The sequence below is a fragment of the Panulirus ornatus genome, chromosome 57 (genome assembly GCF_036320965.1).
Source record: "Panulirus ornatus isolate Po-2019 chromosome 57, ASM3632096v1, whole genome shotgun sequence".
In the NCBI taxonomy this organism is placed as follows: domain Eukaryota; kingdom Metazoa; phylum Arthropoda; class Malacostraca; order Decapoda; family Palinuridae; genus Panulirus; species Panulirus ornatus.
This window is the reverse complement of record NC_092280.1, coordinates 19,863,206-19,886,704: the sequence shown is the minus strand read 5'-3', so window position 1 is coordinate 19,886,704 and position 23,499 is coordinate 19,863,206. Positions and strand designations below refer to the sequence as shown.

General features: G+C 45.5%; 1 protein-coding gene and 1 pseudogene across 2 annotated transcripts in view; one reads left to right on the top strand and one right to left on the bottom strand.

Annotated features, from left to right (window-relative positions):
* Positions 1-16,482, top strand: part of LOC139766228 (uncharacterized) — a 65,826-nt pseudogene extending 49,344 nt beyond the window's left edge.
* Positions 16,483-17,486: 1,004 nt separating this feature from the next.
* LOC139766230 (uncharacterized) overlaps positions 17,487-23,499 on the bottom strand; it is a 34,115-nt gene continuing 28,102 nt past the window's right edge. For both annotated transcript variants that reach the window (XM_071694564.1, XM_071694563.1), the window contains 2 exons: positions 19,331-19,518; positions 17,487-18,348 (listed from right to left, as the gene is read on the bottom strand). In XM_071694564.1, the coding sequence (XP_071550665.1) occupies positions 17,695-18,348; positions 19,331-19,518 (842 nt within the window). In that variant the 3' untranslated portion in view covers positions 17,487-17,694. The remainder of the gene's footprint in view (positions 18,349-19,330; positions 19,519-23,499) is intronic.

Here is a 23,499-nt window from a genome sequence, read left to right as displayed (position 1 = left end):
CCTCCACCCTCATGCTGACCTCCACCCCTCACACCACCTCCTCCCTCATGCTGACCTCCACCCCTCACACTACCTCCTCCCTCATGCTGACCTCCACCCCTCACACTACCTCCTCCCTCACGTTACCTTTTCTACCTTGACGCACCTCCTTCACGCACACTTCCAGCTACCGACACTCACGCTGCGTGTGGCTCAAGATCAAGTCAGCCACATCAAAGACCCGAGTGTGGTGGCCCTAATGACCGACGCCACATGGTACGGTTCCTGTCGTTGCCTCACAGTCCACACACTGCTTTTTCTGGCCACACGATTTATCCTAATCCTTACATCTGATGTCCTCCCAGCACACACACACACACACACACACACACACACACACACACACACACACATACCACACTACACACATACGCACACACTACACACATACGCACACAAACACACAGCTACATCATAAAAGCTCCTGAGTGACACCTCTATCTGTGTCCATCTGGTGTCTCTCAGTATTCAAGGCACGAAGGTATATGACCTCGGGGTTGAGGAGGGAGATGACCTGTTTCTGATCACACCCCCAGGGTGGCATCATCATATTCCAGGACTTCATTATTTCCACCTTCGATTACTGTGGTTCTCAAGGGGAAACACCAGGACGAGGCCACTTCCATCCACCTTCTGTACGATTCCGTTCATATTCCAAACACAAGTGTGCATGACGCATGACCGCCAGGCATTCCTTCTAGTTCTTACGAGATGTGTAGATCATGACGCTTTAGGGTCTATAAAAAACCTCATTAATCCGTTTTCTGTTACGCAGTGTCTCAGGTCACGACTGCCGTGCACTAACGCTGGTTGTCGACGTGCCCTTTTGCAGGCGGGATGCCCAGTAGTGGATGGCTGGCGGCTCTCACCAAACACTTCAGCCGGCCGCCCACGCTGCCCCAGGACTACGCCGCACACTGTGCCGGCCAACCCGGTGGTAACGGCGTTGCCACCGTCTCTTTACAGGTAACGCATACACACACACACACACCCTACCCTCCGTGTCCTCACTAGTTTTCATATAAGCGATGCTCCGTGACCCATCTCTTGCCACCGTCTCTTTACAGGTAACGCGCACACACACACCCTCCGGTCCTCACTAGTTCTTCTCATATAAGCGATGCTCTGTGACCCATCTCTTGCCACTGTCTCTTTACAGGTAACGCGCACACACACACCCTCCGTGTCCTCACTAGTTCTTCTCATATAAGCGATGCTTCGTGACCTATCTCTTGCCACCGTCTCTTTACAGGTAACGCGCACACACACACCCCACCTTCCGTGTCCTCACTAGTTCTTCTCATATAAGCGATGCTCTGTGACCCATCTCTTGCCACCGTGTCTCTACAGGTAACGCGCACACACACACCCTCCGTGTCCTCACTAGTTCTTCTCATATAAGCGATGCTTCGTGACCCATCTCTGTGGCACAAGGAGGACCCGGGGTACATGTCTATGCCTCAAGCTCGGTATCATTCTCTGGCTGGTAGGAACACCTCGTAATCCATAAATACTGTCCCAAAATGATGTGACCTTTTTTACGGTGGCATTTCAACGGCGTTTCACCTCACTGTAAACTCCCCAGCAGCAGTAGGAGGAGGAGGACGATCTCCCTAGCCACCCATGTGTTAACGTAGCTTTCCCTACCGTAAACACTTAGATGGATAGTTTGCTCAGAGTTCAATACCAGTCAACCACTAGCCTTCAGTCTTTTGTGCACCTTCAGCAGGAGCTCTTCAAGCTCTCCTTCTTACCCTACAGTGAGGAGACCGACTCTATCTAACGGGACGACCCTCTTACTCTTAAGTTACATCATGAGGCTTTACCATCACACTCTCACACTCGTACTTTTTCCTCCATTTTCGCCGTACGTCCAGTACCTCACGAGCCCAGTGGATGACCTCAACAATCGTCAGAAGCGAGTGAGATTTCCGGTTTTCTTTAATGAGCACTGCTCCAGGATTTTTTCCCGTTTTCTTCTATGAGCATTATTCCAGTCTGTATCCCTGTATCCCTGGGGATAGGGGAGAAAGAATACTTCCCACGTATTCCCTGCGTGTCGTAGAAGGCGACTAAAAGGGGAGGGAGCGGGGGGCTGGAAATCCTCCCCTCTCGTTTTTTTTTTTTTTTAATTTTCCAAAAGAGGGAACAGAGAAGGGGGCTAGGTGAGGATGTTCCCTCAGGGGCCCGGTCCCCTAACGCTACCTCGCTGGCGCGGGAAATGGCGAATAGTTTAAAAGAAAAGAAAAGATCTTGCAATCCGATTTTCTTTTTGTCAAGTGGCACCTGACCTACTGATCCCAAGTGCGTTAAATATTCTGTAGTTTCGTCTTTGCTGTGATCTTGTTTGTTCAAAAGATGTTTTACCTCAAAAAAGAACAAATTCTTGATACCTTCTCCCAGCCCATCAATATCTTCCAGTGATCCTGTACAAGACAATGTTTCCCTGTAGTCTATATTATCAGGCCATATCATATACATCATCCACTGGTCATTCTCGGTATTTCGTGATAAGATTAATTTCTCTGAAGTCGGAGTTTTAGTGGTAGTGAGCCGTAGTTAACTTCTGAGGCGCACTGTGCCACACTAGATGGTTGTTAGGTTAGGATCAGGGTCCACACACTTGGACTGGCCTTAACAACACATTAGCTTTAGCATGTTGCTTACACTATTGTGTGTGTGTGTGTGTGTGTGTGTGTGTGTGTGTGTGTGTGTGTGGATTATAACCTAGCTGTTCCATATTCGTGCATACTGGGAAAGGGTTTAGGCTCAGGGTCCACACAACTGGACTGGCCTTAACAATACATTAGCTTTAGCATGTTGCTTACACTATTGTGTGTGTGTGTGTGTGTGTGTGTGTGTGTGTGTGTGTGTGTGTGTGTGTGTGTGAGGATTATAAACTATCTGTTCCACATTCGTGCATACTGGGAAAGGGTTTAGGCTCAGGGTCCACACAACTGGACTGGCCTTAACAACACATTATCTTTAACATGTTGCTTACACTATTGTGTGTGTGTGTGTGTGTGTGTGTGTGTGTGTGTGTGTGTGTTTGTGTGTGTGAGGATTATAAACTATCTGTTCCACATTCGTGCATACTGGGAAAGGGTTTTACACTCACAAGGATCGCTTATTCTACTGTCATACACGTCCTTGAATTTTCTGATTGGATGTCGCACTTGCTTGCTCTTGGGGTAATTATTCCACTGGGCTACAACTCTGCTGCTCAAGAAATGCTTCCTCACGCCCTTCCGTACACTTCCAGTCGTACCCTCTCGTCCTGGACTCTCCTACTGTTGCGGAACTCTTCGAAAATGACATGTAATCATCATGCTTCCCTTAATTATCATTCTTTTTTCTTGCGATTACTATCTGTGAGTTCTGGTGAGAGTCTTCCTTTCGCGTTGCCCCGTTTCTCAACTTTGTGTGTACGTACCATACTATCTTGGACTTCTGTCTGTGTCGTGTGCGCCTCCTTGGTTGAAACAGTTCTCTCTAACCACCACATCCCCTAGAACAAAAGCCTCTCTCAATCTTCATTTCCCTTTTAGATATAACTCTGAACACTGTCTATAGTTCGCATGCTTTAAGAATACAACCAAAAACTGAACTTCGGAAAGTGTATGACATATCAGGCACCAGGCATATGAAAGATGAATATTGGTTCTTTCGTAAAACATTTCCTCTTTTTCTTTATATCTAAGCTTAAAGTTTAATATTTAAGGCGAGTCTCTCATGATTAAGTCATCTGCCAAAGCTTGATGCTATCGTGATCACTATGACTCAGATAATCTGGGGGGGAATTAGGGTGGCCTTCCCGGTGGTGTCAACATACGTGACTCAGATGTTGACCCGCCTTCTCTGCAGGCTTCCCAGAATGCTTGCCAGTCCACCGCTCCGCCGACTCGGCCCACCACCCCGTGGAGTCTGGACACACTGGACGACGAGATCCAACGGTCGCAGGGGAGGCCAGCAGACCATCCCACCAAGCCACCTATCGGCAACGGTCCACCCTCGGCAACGCCACGTCATAACCCACAGTCAAGTACGTCACAACACAGGTGCAATGAGGCCCAACCACCTCTGCACCTTTACTTTCGTTTACATGTCACAATCAAATGATTATAAGCTAAATTACTTTTAAAATATTTTGAAAGATAAATTCTTAACATTCTATTCAAGTATAAGTTAGTTTCTAATGAAACACTCATATGAATCTGTCTCATGACTGTAGCATCCATGAAATTGTACAAGGAGTTTAGAATTCTCCAGTGATGTAATCAAACCCTTTTGCCTCAACATCCATGCTTTCCTGCATCAGCCAGAACGATCCAGTGGTTGGAAGACTTCATACTAACTCTCCAAACATGCTCACACACTCACACTGAGTTACGACCTTACCCCACCCATCACACCGATCTCCAGCTTTTGCTCTGTAAAATCTTTGTGTATTTGATTCGACTCACGCATCTACCTCAAGTTCCACAGACAATCAGCAGTCGGTGATATGTAGACCTCCCTCCCACTGCCTCGTCAATATCCTAGTCTTATCGAAAGACTTCTTCGATTCTCACTTAGTTGACTTCATTTCTTCGATCCTAGTCACCCGAAACGTAATCATAAACATTAGGTTGCACAGAAGGATCAGTCAATGGTTTTCAGATTCCCTTCAAGAGCATCGTAAATCTGTTCTCCTCCATGGAGTCACTCCCACCTTCAGTCCACCCTCACTTGTGGTTTCCTCCTCCTTATGAGTGATGATGCTCTAATGGTCGCACCTGCTCGAGGGAAGTGCGTTCACGATTCTAACATTCGCGTCAGCGTCGACAGCAGCAACTCTCCCAGCTAGATCGACTTTCAGATCAGCTTCAACAGCCTCTAGAACTGAACCATCGTCTAGGAACCATCCATCAAACTATGACCCGTAGTCACGCAGTTACAATTTCAACCCTGTCCCAACCACGACCCCACATTGACCCTAGTCCCCTTTCAGGCTATTCAGCCCTCTAGGTTTCTTGACGTCACTGTGGACGATAATCTAAGCTGGAGGGAACACTTCAGCCCCACATCATCACCAGATCCTCCAGCTGTCGTCTCTGTCTTCGTTCACTCAACACTAACTCCTGCGCTTGAATTCAAGAACATCTACTGCACTCCCGCTCTCCCCAAACTCAGTTAATGCCTCCGCCGTCTGGTCTTCCTCCCTGCCCGCCGACCAACAGATATGACGACAAAAGGCGCTGTAAAAGGCGCGCGAGATCATCATCATCCTCAGTCCCTCTCACACCACATATCGAGAGACACGAAATAATTTTTTTGAAGACATTTATATATATTCTTTCTTTTTCTTTCAAACTATTCGCCATTTCCAGCATTAGCGAGGTAGCGTTAAGAACAGAGGACTGGGCCTTTGAGGGAATACCCTCACCTGGCCCAATTCTCTGTTCCTTCTTTTGAAAAAAAAAAAAAAAAAAAAAAAAAAAAAAAAATCTTGACCCTCAGGTGAAGGTGACGTGACGGACCTGAGTAAGATGGAGGGACGTGGGGGTCGTCGAGTCTCCCACGCCGCCGCCCAGCACCCATCCCGTCCTGCCTCGGCCGCCTCTCGCCCCGCGTCCGCCACCTCGTGTCCTGGGTCGACTACGTCTCGCCCCGCGTCGGCCTCCTCCCGGCCCACTTCGGCCGCCTCCCGCCTCTCCACCCCAGGACACTACCAGGGACACACCACCTCCCTCCCAGCCCAGGTACCCCTTCCTTAACTCCTCCCTCTCTATAATTATGGTTGTCTGACGTACGTACCTCCAACCAAACAACGCAACTACATTTCTTATGACTTATTTAAATCTACCATGTTTACCAGCTGTTCTAGACTGTCCTTATGTGAGCAAAAGTCTAAAGGAATACACACATCAGTTCCCCTATGAATACCAAAATCTATGTCACGCGTGAGAATCATATTCTTACACCAACTTATACATCTCCAGAAGTGTCATGATTCCACATTATCCTTACGAATATCACTCTAAAAAATAATGTTATCTTTTTAGACTGCATTATATTCAAAGTTTTTTTTTTTTTTCTCCAAGGAGAGCAACTGAATATGAACCATTTCCAAGAGCCGCAAAACTAAAATGCAGTGTTCTTTTCCTGCGAGAGGATGAAAATTAACTGAACCAAAATACGATGAAACTGATTTCAAAATCGGGGAAAGATAAACACTCACATAGTACACTGGATTTCCTCTAACAATTGTAATGTTAAGTTCCAAGCTATGAAGAAAGATTTCCTCTAACAATTGTAATGTTCCATGCTATGAAGAAAGAGCATGTGGATTAAGACCATATTTTTCATGGACTGAGTTCAAAAGCAACAAATCACGCTTATTCTTAGAAGTAATCGGAGGAAAATGATACCGGAGCTATATACGTTTTCTTTATCTATATAAACTATACAGCCAGAATTCTGAGACATACATGTAGCACCTCTGGCTACGAAATCTATCAAGGACATGCAATAGGGAAACTGAAGGAATTTGCTTAAAATTGCGTAGATAAGTTTCCTCCAATACTTCCAGATATAATTTGTAGGTAATGAACTTTGATAAATACTTTCTTTACTTACTAACCTTATTTACTTTAAGTTATCAGAGCAAAAGTTATATATTACCGTATTTCAATTCAAAATTTTTCATCGCTCGCTCATGCTAAGCAGACCTTGTCTATTCAAAGTAATGTTTTCTATGTATCTATCAATTCTACAGTTACTAGTACAACTGGTTATCATGGAGGGTGAAGCATACGCTTAGTCCAGTTGTAACTCTTATAAAGACGATGAATGTACCGTACAAATAAACTCCATAGTTACCCTACTCACATTTTCTTATACGACTGAGAATTCAAAGAACGGTAATAGTTTCAGGGGTAGCTATAGTAAATTTGCTTGCCCTCACGAGATTGTCGCCAAAAAGATGGCAAGATCAGAGTTACTTAAATACACACTAACAATAACGAACGTACTGGATCCACAAGTTTACTGTATTTAGTGAATCTGGTCTTTTCCCAGAGAGGAACTGAAACACCCGCCAAACGACCTAACCAATAGTTTCTCAAGTGATGTACGTTTCACTTTACTCTTTAATTGTGATTTATTCTCGAGTTTCTTCGACTTCCAATCACAGAATAATACAGACTATTATTTGTCAGATGTCCTGTCAATTTTCTATATAAATTTTTCTCATCACAAATTCATTCGTGTGAGTGGTTCCTTCGTCTATAACTTTCTAGATACAGTATATTCTCATTTTTTGTGTACTTTAAGTTGTTTCTGTCAAAATGGCAACAGGTGACGGAGTTGTAGGAACAACAAAATAGATAACTTCGAAGGTTATAACGAAGTGATATCAAGGTACAGTCGTACGGTCTATCTACCAAAATACCAACACATTCGGCGACCCTTCGCCTTCTGCAGGTCAGCCGACAGCTACGAGACGGGCGTCAGGAGCGACATCTAAACCCTTGAGCACGACCCCTTAGGTATGATGGGCCGGCCTTTAATTGACCAATTATGTGGAAGTAGTGGATCGCTAGAACTTAATGGTCATTCAGAACTTTCTAGCATAAAAGAGGAATATTGGAACTTTAAACTCACATTAACTGGGATGATGATGATGATGTTTGACAAGTAGGCAAATTGTCAACACAAACGGGGTAATTCAATATCCCCTGGAAAACTGTCCACAACACTATCATGGGTCAGTTCAAAGGCCACACCATCATACTGAATAGTCGTACCGAAGGGGGCTAAAAGGCAGTTAACCTGCGTGAATCACACATGACGATGTAGACGCTCTTTCACAACCTGAATCACTTCAGCATAAATGAATGATAACGTCCCTGAAAAGACAGTTAACCTACGTGAATCACACATGACGTTGTAGACGCTCTTTCACGACATTAATTCCTTCATTATAAATGAATGAATAACGTTCCTGTGCGAGCTACACGAGACTGAGGGTGGCGCTTGTGGCCAACAGGTAGACGAGGCTGTGGTGCAGCACTACGCGCAGCCAGACGCCAACGTAGAGTCGCGTGGCCACTACTACATCCCGCCCGTCATCCCACCGCTCTATGACAGGCCCCTGGCCGCCCCGACGCCCACCTCCACCCGCTGCAACACGCCCATCTGGGACCTCGATGGTGAGAAGAGGGTCAGGTTCCTCGAGCCGGAGGTACGATAAGGCAGCCTAAAATTTCAGTATCATTTGTTCGCAACAAAGTGACTAAACTGAAAACATATTTCTCCATCCTTTCGTGTCTCAACAGAAGCCTATCATACTAAGACATTAAGGAGTTTAAACCTAATACAATTATTTACATCCTCATTCATGCATTACAGAAATAAGTCAGAAAGTAAACGTACTTTAACAGAGTATTTAAGTCATTTTCTTTTTCTATTCTTCACCATAACACAGGTAGTGGGAGACATCCCCTCTCGGCCCCCTAGCGTCAACTCTCAGTACTCACAGATCCTCAAGAACTCCACCAGGTTCGCCTTCCAGCCATCACAGGTAGCCTAAGCCCGGGCCCACAGCCCGCCATCTACTGACACTTCATTAACCACTTTAGAATAACTACATACCAATTATATATTGATTACTGAAGAATATGAACAATAACATGTAAGATATAAACATCAGGAAACAGAGATCTACCGAGACATGTACTGTACGTACACCACTAACTGGTGTGGTGTCAGTAATACATCTATCGTGCCAAAGTATGAACGTTAGTTGGGGTTTGGCATTGTACATTATGTATTGATTAGGTCTGCTGACTTACAAGAAGTTAAACAGAACTTTATGTATCTCAACAGACCTTGTCAGTACATAATGAACACTGTTTTAACAGCTTCGGTTACCACACCTTTATCACTGAACACTTAAACAGTACAGTCCTACATCTACATAATAGGGAATATATAAGCCTTTTCCCACTCTTAAGATCTGCTGTTCATTCTATTCGTTCGTCTGGTTAAAAAACTAATGAGTTAGAGATTACATGATCTTCGTGGAATCCATCCATACATCTCTCATTAACGTGCATTAGTGTAGCAATCTTATGCTAGATTCCAAACAACTCTCGGAGAGGCCAGACCGACTGACCGTCTTGCCCGTCCACAGCCGCTTATGACAGGGGAGGCGGGCGGGCACAACCCCCGCTTCTGCAACTGCCCCTGCCACTTCTTCCCGTCGGCGCGCCGTAGCCTGGGGATCCAGGTGAAGCGGACGGACCCGAGCCACCCCGCCCACGACACTACCGGCTCTACCTCACGCCCACCACACGCGGTCTGGATGAGGTCACTCTGGCTAGCAAGTCCCTCAGCATGGTGACCAGAGCTGTGCTCTCACAGGTACGTGTGCCACGTTATAAGGTGCCTCATCTTGGTGACCAGGTCATACGTACCTCAGCCTGGTGACCAGGTGGGTGCTCTCACAGTTAAGTGCACCAGGTCATAGGTACCTCAGCCTGGTGACCAGGTGGGTACTCTCACAGGTAAGTGCACCAGGCTCATAGGTACCTCAGCCTGGTGACCAGGTGGGTGCTCTCACAGGTAAGTGCACCTGGTCATAGGTACCTCAGCCTGGTGACCAGGTGGGTGCTCTCACAGGTAAGTGCACCAGCTCATAGGTACCTCAGCCTGGTGACCAGGTGGGTACTCTCACAGGTAAGTGCACCAGGACATAGGTCTTCCAGCTTACTGACCATGGTGGTACTCTCACGGTTCCTTATTCCGCTGTGAATATAATTTGTGATTACTAATTGCGTGTTAACAGGGAGACAGTTTTCACATTCGTGCTGCCTCATCTCTTAAAGTTGTATATATGTACCATGACTTCACTCCTGCGTGTGTAGAAACACATACATACACCCCAGCTTAAGTCAGCTCTGTGTATATCTTGAATGGCTTGGTTAGAGTCCATATCAACATGTAGTCAGGATATCTCTGGTCGGGTAAAAAGATCACTATATATCATGAATTCGACGTCAAGAGGTGTGTCGTTCCTGACACGGGTGGCAGCCTAGCTATCTGCTAGTTGGGTGAGCTGGTGTCTCCTGACAGCCGTCAGTTCCACCAACGAAGCTTGCCTCACCCGTGCTACTCCACCACACACACACACACACACTAGTCACGTCTTTGTACATTACGACCTTGAGTGAATATTATGTTTTATATAACTTAACCTCTTGAATACGAGCCACGACAGTACACCCTTGAACACAGAGGTACGACCCTTGGGTGCAATAGCGTAACCTCTGATCGAACGCTTAAGGGTCACATCAAAAAAAGTTTCGCCATCAAATCGGTCATGTCGTCGTACTCCAGCGTCGCACCACTGTGGTCAAGAGGCTCACTCCCACCAAAACGTTCTTTCATAAGCTTCTTGTCGCGAAGTCGTCATGAAACAAGCCTGTATGTGCGGGTAGACCCGCTGGACCTCATGATCACACGACTACCCCGCCACCTGGAGAGACATCTTGAAAATACAAAACATAAACAATTTCTTTCCATATCTAATCTTCAGATATCACAATAGCAAACAAATTCCACTAAGCCTCTCGCCCCAACATATACAAACAGTTTTGTTCAAGAGCTGGGGCCCGACGAGTGTAGGACTCCCTCTCCGTACTGTACAAATTAGCAGTTACATTGGTTAACGAGAGTGGCTTCGGCAGGTGGGGCTGATACTGGTTGTGGTGGCGTGGTGGGTGGCGGGGGCAGCCATCTTCTCCACCGTGGAAGGCGCAGCAGAGAGCGAAACCGTCAACAAGATGGCAGCTCTCAGGACCGACCTGGTGCTGGGTCTGGCTACCGAGCTGAGGCAGGTGAGTACCTAGTCACAGGTCAGAGCTAGGTTAGAAGCTCCAGACACCCAAGGCATCCACAGATTTCCCTTCCTGTTATGAATGCTGGTGATCTTTGATAATGTGTAATGCCATGATTGAACTACTGGCCTCTACGATAGGTTATTATGGAAACTGTGTGAGGCTATAGTGGCCCCACGGGGTAACCGTGATGTTGCAAGCATCATGAACAGCAAAGTGTTAGTAAAGTGCCTGAAATTATGGGACACATACCTGGCATAACATGTTTGGGTATATTGTCTTAATTGCAAGGCTACTTAGGACCTCTTTTCATCCTGAATGATGATACACTCGACTGTATGATGTTTCGGAATCAATCGGCGACCTCATTCTAACGTAGCCGAAGGCAGCTCGCTATCTTTATCATTCTGAATATACTACGTTGAGACACTAGAACCCAACTGGTAGAATTACCTAACCACAATTAAACGTTATTGAAGTTTGACTTCATCTATACAATGGCCGCGACACGGTGTCCCTGCAGGTACTGCCGTACGAGGCTGTGTGGCGCACGAAGATAGAAACCTACATGGGGCGGCTGGAGACTGCGGTACTAGACGCGGCGCGGGCTGGCTACGCCTCGAGGGCGCCAACATGGACCATGGCTGGTGCCCTGCTCTACTCCGCCTCCCTCACCACTCTCGTCGGTAAGTGCTTTAGCCAACTCTAATAAGAGTACCGGTATGCATATTCAAATCCCCTTTAAGCTCATCACTCGACAATCAAAACAGACTAGGTCACATGATCCTCAGGCTTAATCTGTAGGCCTGTTTACCAAAAGAAACTTTTATCAATTACCAAAATTTTTAAGAACGGTGGAACACAAGTTTCTACACTGGTAAGAAACCTATACTCGAAAACTGCAGATTTATCTTTCCTATACTCGAAATTCTTAACTTCACAGGGATAAAGTGTTGAACAATCTTGAACACTGGCAGGCGTAACTAATTTTACCAAAGAATGCGAGCTATAATTTCTGAAAAAAAAAATCCTCTCACGAGGAAGACATAATAATACAATGACATTCACATAAAGTATTTTTGAGTAGAAAATGATGGGGAGACCTTCAAGGTGATATCATTAAATATAATGGACAATACCAAACGTCGAGTAAATTGAATATTTAGGAATACCAGACGAGTAACAATGGTACGCTTTTTTGGCATGTGCTACAATCATCTCACAAAAGGTTTGAGAACTCAGAATAAATACGTTAGATCACATGCGAGTGGATTTGGTCTCGGGTCAGATAAAAACTTAGTGATATGTCACGTAGCGAAGCATCCACTCCCTGATTACATTGCTCTCACCAACGGAAATGCCTTTTTTTCATTTTATGGTGGCCAACAGGGAAGAGGCAAACTTGTTTACCTGGTGGTCATCTTGGGTGAAAAGAAAAAGCAAGAGAAGATTGTAGAAATTAATACTAAGAGCTCCGAAGATGCTTGCAGACCCAACTCTTCTTACATGCAGAGAGGTTACAAGAGGGAAAGACGAAAGGGAGGACAGAATTCCACAGCTTATCTGTTCGAGGAAAGGAGGTATCGTAACACTCGGTCAAGTGGCTGGTCTACCTACATATACAAACTGGGTAGCGGCGGTCAGACGTGTGCCTTGGGTTCAAGCCTCCGCAGCACGGATACATATAGAGACGCCACGAGAGTACTGGCAGGAATCAAACTTGATAATGCTGATTATATGGTGTTTCATGACTCAATTGAAAAGAAGATTCGATTACGCCGAACATGTTTATGTTATAACGGAGTCGAATGGCAGTCCTAACATGCAACACCTTGTGACGCTCATTATGGTCTAATACTTTCTACCTGCATACTTAGTATTCTGTACTTTATAAACATGAAACTTTGATTTGTAATGCGCCAACAAACAAGTAAAACAAATCATTTCAAGATAACTTTCTGGTCTTGCATGACACTATTATAAATATGTCTAAACGGCAAAATATCGTGTAATAAAGCCATCAGTCTAATTGTCTTTACATAAGTCCATTTCCGGGTCTTTTGATATCACCGGGGGAAATAGCCCACAGTCATGACACTGCTCGATGGTCTGCATCAGCGGAACAGATTACATTCCGATATTCCCTGACGGTAACATGCAATTCAATCATCTACTACTTAAGTGTCGAACTACTTCTCATTTATTCAAATGGATGACTGTCTGCAGTGATCATGTAATACGGTACCGCAGTAGACAGATAACCAACCATAAACTGCAGACTGTCCTTAATAAGAGAACCTAAAGAAATTAAAAAAATGTTTAACCCCATATCAATGTTGACACTTGCAATGACGTGTTCCCTTATTGGTTTACAAATTTTACACAGGGATCGGTCTTGATTATATTCGTTTCGACACATAATTTCTCCTATCAAAAAAGTATTGTTCTAACCGCTCATTCTACAATAAATCTCCCCTTCCCATATTCCGGTGTTTCTCTTATGCTTTTGTGGTCAAACCCCACTAATAGAAGCGTATTCTCTTCACGCTATGAAAATCAAGGTCAATTCACCACCATAATCTGTACGAATAAAATTTTTAGCCTTTCAGATTTTCTTCTTTTAGTCTTTTGATTCATAGTTTTATCCTATAATATTTCAGCCAAGTTTATGGCTTCGGTACAACTTATGGCCAACTATTCCCTTATGGCTCGCTTTTCCCTCATAACCTAGCTCTTCTAACGTCTGCTTCCTAACAAAACTTATTTTTCTTTCAGGAATAGTCATAAACTTCACAACAGTTATGGGATTGGCCAATGACCTGGTCTGTTGCCATGAAAAAAAAACCCCAAAGACATGCAAATGTATCAGTAAAAATAGTTTAGGTTAGTTTAAATGATACGAGAACATACTTTTGACATGCTTCTCCTGATGAATGTCCCTCGCGGATTCCTTCAATATACACAGCCATCCTAGGCCAATACACACAAATTTTCCTTCAACACACTCGGCCTTCAGGTTATGTGTGGCCTTATGATTTGCTGCTGTCAGACAAGATCGATGGCTGCTTACTTCAGATTACTGACCGAAAACATGATCATGCACAGACAACAAGTACAAAACATATGACCGCAATCAGTCGGTTGGACCATCGTTGGTTCTCTCGCGTAAATATTATTGGAATCTACTTTTCTTGAGCTTATTCGGTGATCATATTTCCAAGTGTATAAGTAATTACTTAGATGATTTTTAATTCGGGCAGAATATATATGGTATCAATAAAGAAGTAAGTTACAAGTGAAAGGCTTGAAAGGACTCGAGCATTATTTAAAAGTCTTCCGTGATACCCATGTTTATGTGGCCGTGTAAACAAATGAACGAACTAATTACTGTTAGCGTAGTAAAAAAAGTTTTGGTGCCATTAAATACATACAATAAAGGATAACATTCTGTGGTATGTCTTCAGTAAACATATTCCGCTGTAAAAGTTAGAATTCCTAGTCGAGGATATTAGCAAAGTACATACATCAAGGCAAGTTTTGTTCTGATCTACGATTAAAGTTTGATGCTTGTCCAGAAACACTCACCAGTTGGTATGCTGATTGCAATATGACTAAACCGTCACTTCTATAGTTCTCGTCACAAAATACATTTTCCTGAGAGATTTTTTGTACATTCTCCCTCGAGTATTTTTTTTTCCTATAAACATTTGCTCCTCTGCGATTGATGATGTATACTTTAAACGAAGCTAGTTTTAAAGTTTAACATTGCAAATTACGACTAAAATCATTTGATGGCATGAGGAAAATAAAAAAACGGAGACTTCCCACAGCCAACACTTAATCCGTCATATTTGATACACTTCTTTCGTTTGAGGCACTGACATTTAAGGATATTGATCCCGCTGGGTCGAAAGACTATGAAGTGGCTGCTTTTACTGTATATCATTAATATACGTGTGTATGTTACCGGACTACGCCTGCATGAATTACCGTGAGCAATGTCACCTTTGGCGATGCATCATAAGGAGTACATTCTCGTCGAAGAACTTTGCATTCCAAAGGAGTCCACATTTCCCTGCTACTGGAAGTAGCACAGACTTGGGTGGCAGAAAGACGTCTTTGGGCCTTTCTTTGAAAAGGGTTGTGGGTTAATAATAATATGCTACCTGTTTTGCTGTAAAATAAACTTTTCACAGAGGTATTTCATCTTAATTTTGTCTGATAATTCACCATAATCCTGCCATCCTTTCCTACAGGAGAAGCAGCTGTTTGTGACAGATACCACTTGCCTCCTTGCTAACCTAACTCTCAACTCTTATTTTGCAGGTCCAAGTGGTATGACGCTCCGCACGGGTTTCAGTCGCATCTTTGCTGTTCTCTTCTCCCTAATTGGGGCGCCCCTCGTCCTCCTGCTGACCATCAGCGGCGCCCTTACCATTCGCGAAGGAGTTGGGAAAGCGTGGGCGTGGCGCTGCGGCTTTGGAAAGCAAGGGAAAGTCGCCGATGGACGTGGCCACGTGGTCGAGGGGCGTGCCGGTCAGTACGGAAGCGGCCGGGGCGGCTCGGCCGTCAGTACGCTCAACTTGGCCAGCAGACCTCAGAGCTCGACTAGCGCGAGTGCTGGGGTTGGAGGATGGAACACGGTGCCGGCGTCACACCCAACGGCCCAGGGGAGCTCCCTGGCTCCATAGGGCCACCCAGCAGCGTCAGACCCCAGCCTTCAGGACGTGCGTCGGACATCCAGCAACAGGCCAGAGTACCGGCACTAGACTCCACCCTAGGCTCCAGCTCCGCCCTCTCCTCCACGCCTAGAGACACTGACGAGAGTAGTGCATCAAGTGGCGCGTCGAACAGTATGGCTGGCGGTGCCTTTAACAGCTCACAATATCGGACTACGAGAGGTGAGCAGCCCTATGGTGGAGTGAACCCGGTGATGCAAAGACGAAGTAAACTTGGCTACCCTCCTTACTCCCGGCAGGTCTCCCGTCGGGGCCAGGTCGCGCCTTGGTCTGTGTACTTGGCCATCCTTGTGATCTATATCGTCCTAGGGTTGGCCATCTTCGCGCCCATTCAGCGGTGGAGCTTGCCATCCTCCTTGTACATCCTGATGAGCACCCTGCTCACCCTAGACCACGACAGCCTGGGAGAGAAAGAGCTGCTGGGGTCGAGCAAGATCATCGTGCCGTATGTGTTGTACATGCTGGTGGGTCTGGTCCTAGGTGGCCACGCTGGTGATCAGCGTGTGGTCCAACCTCTGTACCTCACTCGTCAACACTGGCAAGTACCTGGCTGTCGTCAGACCCGCAGCCAGATAACACTGCCCGCACAAATATAGTGGACCCAGTACCTTTTTTGAGACTATTTTTGCAGAGCATTTATACTGTGTTGAGCCTCCTGGCCGAGACGCTCACGGGGTAACCATTTACAATTTTGTAACCAAACGGAGCAGAAGGTACCAAAGGCTGAAGCTGCTGGTACTGGTGCAGTGGTGAACAAAGTCGTCTGGCACTCTCACACCTGCCCCACAACACATCAGTTAAATAAAATTTATAACAAACTCGAATATATTGATTTCTGACACCAACTGCAAATGTGATCGCCTTATGGGCATAAATTCTCGCGTTGGCAAGCGACCGCAACCACGTACGCAAAAACTATATACGCACAGAACACTACATACTTTAGACACAATAGATCACGCTAACAAGGCTGGAGTAAAACACACACCAGCATACCCCGTGTGTAGGTCTCCAGTCTCAATATAATTACAGTGGGTACACTGTACTACTGAACTTCCGCCAGTAACGATGTGATAATGCTTTGTATCTAAATCTAGCAAGATATAATCCTACGGAACATGTTGCAAGAGTAGAGTATTAAGATCCCACACGGTATGATCTTAAATGAACGCGCGGGAGTTCGTATCTAAATCTATTGCGGTATGATAATCCTGCGGTTCACAACGACTGAACAGCTTTCTTCAACGACAATAACATTCGCCCAGCGCTTCAACGTTTATCTCCACGCCTTTAATAATATCTCGCTCCCTTACACAACCTCTTGTGGGTCAGGATAGCACTAACCCTACGACACTCAGTGAATCATATCCCCACTCATTTACACTATAAAGTCGCCCTTATCGTTAGGGGCTTGTTATGCCGGGGTCACCGTGAAGGGCGGGCTAGGGAAATCTTGCATGCCTGGCTGACCAATTTTCCAAGTGATAAGGGACGTAATTGGGCGAGGGTTTAAGTGGGTTTAAAGTGCATTGTTTCCATGAGATCCTTTGATTATGTGGCCACGGCAGGAGCGGTTGGTCGTTATGTTACTGCGGGACCAGTACAAGTCCTGGCTGCGAGCCACGCACGTCTTACCAGACTCACGACACCTTCCAACTTTGTTTGTTTATGATGTAAAATTCTCTTCAACTTTCTTGGCAGCCACAATTACAGACCCAGCTGATCAATCAACTAGAACAGCTGACAGAATGTCTTAACCTTTCCTTAAAATCTAGGTATGACTATACTTTCAATTGCTGTACAGGTCATGCAATAAACATTACGTATCTATAGCGAAACTTCTCTTTAATAGGACAAGAATGATACAGATCAGTCTTCACAGATATGGCAGGAGGTTGGCACCAGCAACGGATGACCCGTGACAACACGCAGGTAATGGCTCCTGGAGGCGACCATTTGGTTGCGTAAATGGGCTGCGTGTCAGCTGAAACACATGACACGAGAGAACTTGAGCAAATTCATCCACTGTGTATTGACTAAGGTAACCAGGTAGGGTGAGGGCGTGAGAGGGCGTGGTGCTGCAGGGTCAGAGGGTGTAGTGGGCGTGGGAACAGTGGGCGGAAGGCAGAGGGAGGGACGCTGGGTGTCACGGAATGGAAGGAGCCAAGGAGGGTGGGTAAGCTCTTGGAGAAGGTCTTCTCGAGTGGGTGGGTGAAGGGTGGGCCGACGTCGGGCTTCACACCGCCGCCCATGTGGTACTCCAGGCCACCCAGGGGCCTGGTCTGGAGCGGTGAGGGCGGCTTGACGGTGGGTGGCGGGGAGCACCGCCCCACTTGATGATCTCCAGCCCCGTCCTGAGGCCTCCGACCCGGCCCCGCCGCCCCGCAGTGACGAGGGTCGGGCGTGAAGCCGGTCATGGCGGAAGTGGTGGGTGGGGTGGGCGTCACCCGCCCCGCCAGCGTGGAAGCAGGGGCGCATATCTTGGGCGTGAGGACATGGAGGGAAGAGGTTGTCGCGGGTGCGGCGGGCGGGAAGGTGAAGAGCGTGGTGGTGGTGGTGGTGTTGGGCGGGAGGATGGGTGGGAGGACGGCGCGGGAAGTGGGTGTGAGGGTGGCGGTGGTGGGAGCCTCGTGTTCCCTCTCCCTGTCCCGCTTGTGCTTCGTGCGACGGTTCTGGTACCACACCTTCACCTGCAACAACAACACTGCCTCAGTCACTGTCTCTATCCGCCTCCGTCTAAATATCTTGGTCGCTCTTGTCTGTCAGTCTGACATTTCATGCTTGCCTGTCTATCTCTGTGGCTATCTGTCTCTTTTTGTGTCTGTCTAATGGTTAGCAGTCTTTAACCTCTGTCTGCTGAACACATTCACACCTCTATGATAGTGGCATACGTAAACATATCACAACCGCCTAGCTTCAACCAACGTAAAGTTCCTCCAGCATCGAACGGGGACACCCGTGGAGGTAGTGTACAGCTGCTGGCTGGGTGACCATGTCGACCTCACCCAGTCTCTCACCACGACCCTGTTCCTCAACACGACCTCCACCCACCCTTTCACTCCCCCTCCTCACCTAGTCCTTGAGTTAGCCCTCAACGGGTCCTTTCGCTGGCCCTCACCTGATCCTTAAGTTGGCCTTTACCTGATCCTTAAAGCTGCCCCTCACCTGATACTTGAGCTGGCCCTCATCTAGTCCATAAGTTGCCCCTCATCTGGTCCTTAAGTTGCCCCTTACCTGGTCCTTAAGCTGCCCCTCATCTGGTCCTTAAGTTGCCCCTCATCTGGTCCTTAAGCTGCACCTCGTCTGGTCCTTAAGTTGCCCCTCATCTGGTCCTTAAGCTGCCCCTCACCTGGTCCTTAAGCTGCCCCTCATCTGATCCTTAAGTTGCCCCTTATCTGGTCCTTAAGCTGCACCTCATCTGGTCCTTAAGCTACCCCTCATCTGGTCCTTAAGTTGCCCCTCATCTGGTCCTTAAGTTGCCCCTCACCTGGTCCTTAAGCTGCCCCTCATCTGGTCCTTAAGTTACCCCTCATCTGGTCCTTAAGTTGCCCCTTACCTGGTCCTTAAGCTGGCCCTCACCTAGTCCTTAAGCTGGCCCTCACCTGGTCCTTAAAGCTATATCTCACCTGGTAATTCAACCAGCCCTTAACTAGTCCTTAAGTTATCCCTCACCTGGGTTTCAGAGAGGCCGAGCCTGGCAGCTAGGAGCGAGCGCTCCCGACCCACCAGGTACTGGTTGCGTCGGAACTCTCGCTCTAGGGCAGCCAGCTGGTCGCCGCTGAAGGTGGTGCGGGCACGCTTGGGTCGATCCAGGTCCAGGCCTTTCGGGAAGACCAGCTCCCGCACCTGGCCGTTGGCATCTGCAAAGGTACAGGAGGCCTCAGTCAGCTAGGCTCCACCTACACACCCTGCCAAGGGCTGGGACGCCAATAACAAACCACAGGAGGGTTATGTAACCTGGGAATATAATCGAACAGTTGTGTAACCAGGAAATATGACTGACCAGCTTTGTAACCTGGAAATATTGTAAGAGAGAACAAATGGACCTCGAGTTCGTCTCTGCCTTATATTTTGCATCATAGTCTGAAGTCACTAACGATCAGCACCTTAACGTACACCATAAACATAAGGTGATCGGTAAGTGGTCTGTTATATTTCTCTATGATTAAATTGAAATTCCACTGAGCCATTGTGTTCACTGTACACCGCCTGGGCGAGTTTGACGACAGGCATGGCCCGTGTGTGTCAGTCCAGCATAATTACTACACACACCATCCCGCCCAGGGCTGGGACAGTATTGGTTCAAATCCTGAGCATGGCAGTCGGCCTACACTCAACCCAGGTGTTCATCCTCCCCTCCTGGCGGGTCGATAAATGGGTACTTGGCTTAAGCTGGTGTGTTTACACGCAGGGGGTAAAAACGTCGTACAAACTCCAGTAACTAGGCATCTTGAGGCGTAGAAGCTTACGAAAACACACACACACACACACACCATATCGATTCCAAGTATTTATAGACGATGTTGTGCATAACACAGGATGGTGCAAGATGGTAAATATCAATGATACAGGATGGTGTATATGGTCTTAATGATATAGGATGGTGTACATGGTAATGGATAATGATATATGATAGTGTACTATGGTGTTACGTAATGATACTGGATGGGAAAATGCAGTGTTAGCTAATGTTATAGGATGGTGTAATACAGTGATTGATAATGATACAGGATAGCGTAATGCAGTGATAGATAATGATACATGATGGCGTAATACAGTGATAGATAATGATACAGGATGGTGTAATACAGTGATAGATAATGATACAGGATGGTGTAATAGTGATAGATAATGATACAGGATGGTGTACTCTAGTGATGTAGGTAGACAGAAAAGTGTGGTGATCAGCGAGTGGTGAGAAGGTTATGGTGAGAGACGCGTGGGTGGGAGGAGGAGTGGTTTGGGAGTGGTAATGTGTGTAGCGTGGGTTTGACAGTGATACGTACTGGTGAGTGGAAGGGAAGACAGGCTAGTTGGCCCATTATCTTGTACGGATGATAATAGTGTATGTCAGTCATGTGTTCTGAAGTGTGTGTGTGTGTGTGTGTGTGTGTGTGTGTGGTGGCGAATGACTTCATCCCTGGGCATCTTTTAAAGATTTTTTCACTACTGGGGCAACATTTCAGAAGGTCCCATTTATGTACGTGGTGATAAATGATTACTATCATAACGACAGAAAACCTCCCAAGGAATGTTACAGTTCACATTGTTGTACCAAAAAGGAGCCTCAAAGGGCCACTAGTAGTTTATTGGGGACAAAAAAAGGCTTTTTGTTCTTGAGTACCTGAAGGAGAAAGGAGGGCTTACTAGGGGGAACTGCCTTAATGCTAAGTATGTCCAAAGTTGGCTTCCTTCATTCAGCTTAATATATGGTACGTGGAGAGATACTGTTGAGAAGCTGGGTAATGTAAAGTGTTGTGTATACACCACAAACATTAATACTGAAATGATTTACATACATAATGATTTACATGCTTTTTACAATGCAACGCTAAACCACCGCACTGTAAAATCACATTTTCATAACGAACTCCCGTTTTAAGAAAGGTCAACGGAAAACTTTAAGTCGTAGTTTCAGCCTGCGTCAGGAATGTGTGTATTGATTCACGAGGGAGACTCAGAGTGCGTCTTACTAACCCATTACTCTCAGTGGGGAAGGGCCGGCCTGCCTGTCTCCCCGAGCATCGTCAGGTCCAGCCGCTGGCCAAAAGTGAAGGGTCCGTAAGCGCGTTTAATCCTCTCTTGGCGCTGTCAGCCGACACCACAACCTTATTTTGTTTGTTCTATTATCCTCTTAATTTAAGTCACGTTCTTGATTACAGTCGAAGCTGATCCTCTTTGTGAGCCGGACAGGCTCATTAAAAGGCATTTGATCCTCTTTGCTGATGGCGAGTCGATGTCGGCGGCTCCAGCCGACTGGGATTAGCCAGATATTCATCAGTTTCTCTCCGCTGAGGTGTGGGAGTTGACGCTTCGTTCGTCAAGGGTACATCCTTTCGCAATATGGCTTAAATGAACCTTGAACGGATCTTAAGTATTCTGTGTTACCTCCTTCTCAATCGTCATCCATGACAGTCCGTGTGTTTCGTCGTCAGCGTCATCGTATCTGTGACATTGTTGCAGCGCAGCTAAGCTAGAAGCAAGTGGCGTCCCGCAGCCACTCTTGGCTGCCGTGAGCCATCGTTGAAACGGATTTATAAAATCTATTATTATAAGATTATTAACCTTAATATGTTAAAGCAGAAAGGTGGCTATCATGGTGCACGGGTCGACTGATACCTTACACAGCTGTACTAACAATCTTGTATATATATACAATCTCTTGAAAGAGTAAACACAGTGAATCGGCAAAACTACACCACCACCACGAGAGACCACTTTAATAACATCAGAACATAACTGCAAATTCCAAACAAAACCAGCGCATTAGTATTATACAGTAAAAAAAAAAAAAAAAAAAAAAAAGAAAAAAAATAGGGATCACAATTCAAAAAATAAATACAAAAATAAGGATCACAATTTTTTTTTTTAACAAATCTAAGTTAATAAATGATTGGAAATTTCAAATGTTGAATCCACTGACACCGAGCGTTATAGGTGTGAGCAATGTAGTCTGTATCAGCGTTATTCTTAATTTTGGTGAAGAAAACGCAGGGGCTTCAAGCCATCCGCTAACACAAGATATGGATGACGAAGTTCAATTTACATCAAACTAAGTATTTCATCACAGCTCCTTCATCTAACCTTCATCGAGTGGATGATATCAGGAACCTAAGTAGAACTGTCGAGAGTTAGAAGATAAAAATCTGCCAGTTTTTCATGTAATTAAAAATTTTTCCCCTTAAAAAATACGTCTGTCAGGAAACACTTAAGAGAAGCATCTGAGTCATTATATAGGAATACATCTTTCTCTGATTTTCATAGATTTGTTTTCTGAACATTTGTGGGAAGGTTAGCTTAGCGTTTTTTTTCCTTTTTTTTCTTAAGTATTCATTTAGTTTTGTTCTCTTTACACACATTTTGCACTCGTTGATGCTCGATAAATGACAAGCGGAGCCGAAACCATGGAAACCCCCTAAAGACCTAAGACACTGGGTTGCATCACGGAAACAAGGAGGAACAGAAATTCACATCGAGAGGCTCAGAATATGTGGGTGTCGATATATCGCTGTTGGCAGCGCCAAGATGTACCAACATACCGTTAGTATTACGCTGTTAAAATATACCGATAGCGGAACCCTACGCAAAATATATATATATATATATATATATATATATATATATATATATATATATATATATATATAAACTAACGTTCTATTTTTTCTAAATATCGCTAACAGTACCCTGACAGGCACTACCGAACTCCGCCTGCCTGTGGTTACGCCGCGGGAGAAAACCCAACTACAGCGTCGGAGGCAGTGCATTTTCGTTGAGAAACTTCTACGTCCAAAGGAGTTCATCATTTCCCTGCTCCTGATTGTAGCGCAGCCTTGAAGCTGTAGGAACTCCTGAAGAAAGGGATCGTATTTCTTTTATAATTAATGATAATTATAGATGATAATAATAATAATAATGATAATAATAATAATAAAATAATAATAATAATAATAATAATAATAATGATAATAATAATAATATTAATGATAATACCCAGACATTATTGATGCTGCCGGCAGTAACTTGGTTATTAGGGTAATGCTAGAGTCCTGACAGATCAATACATTATTGACCGCACTCAGAAAAAAAAAAAAAAATACACACCACTGTAATACAAGCCA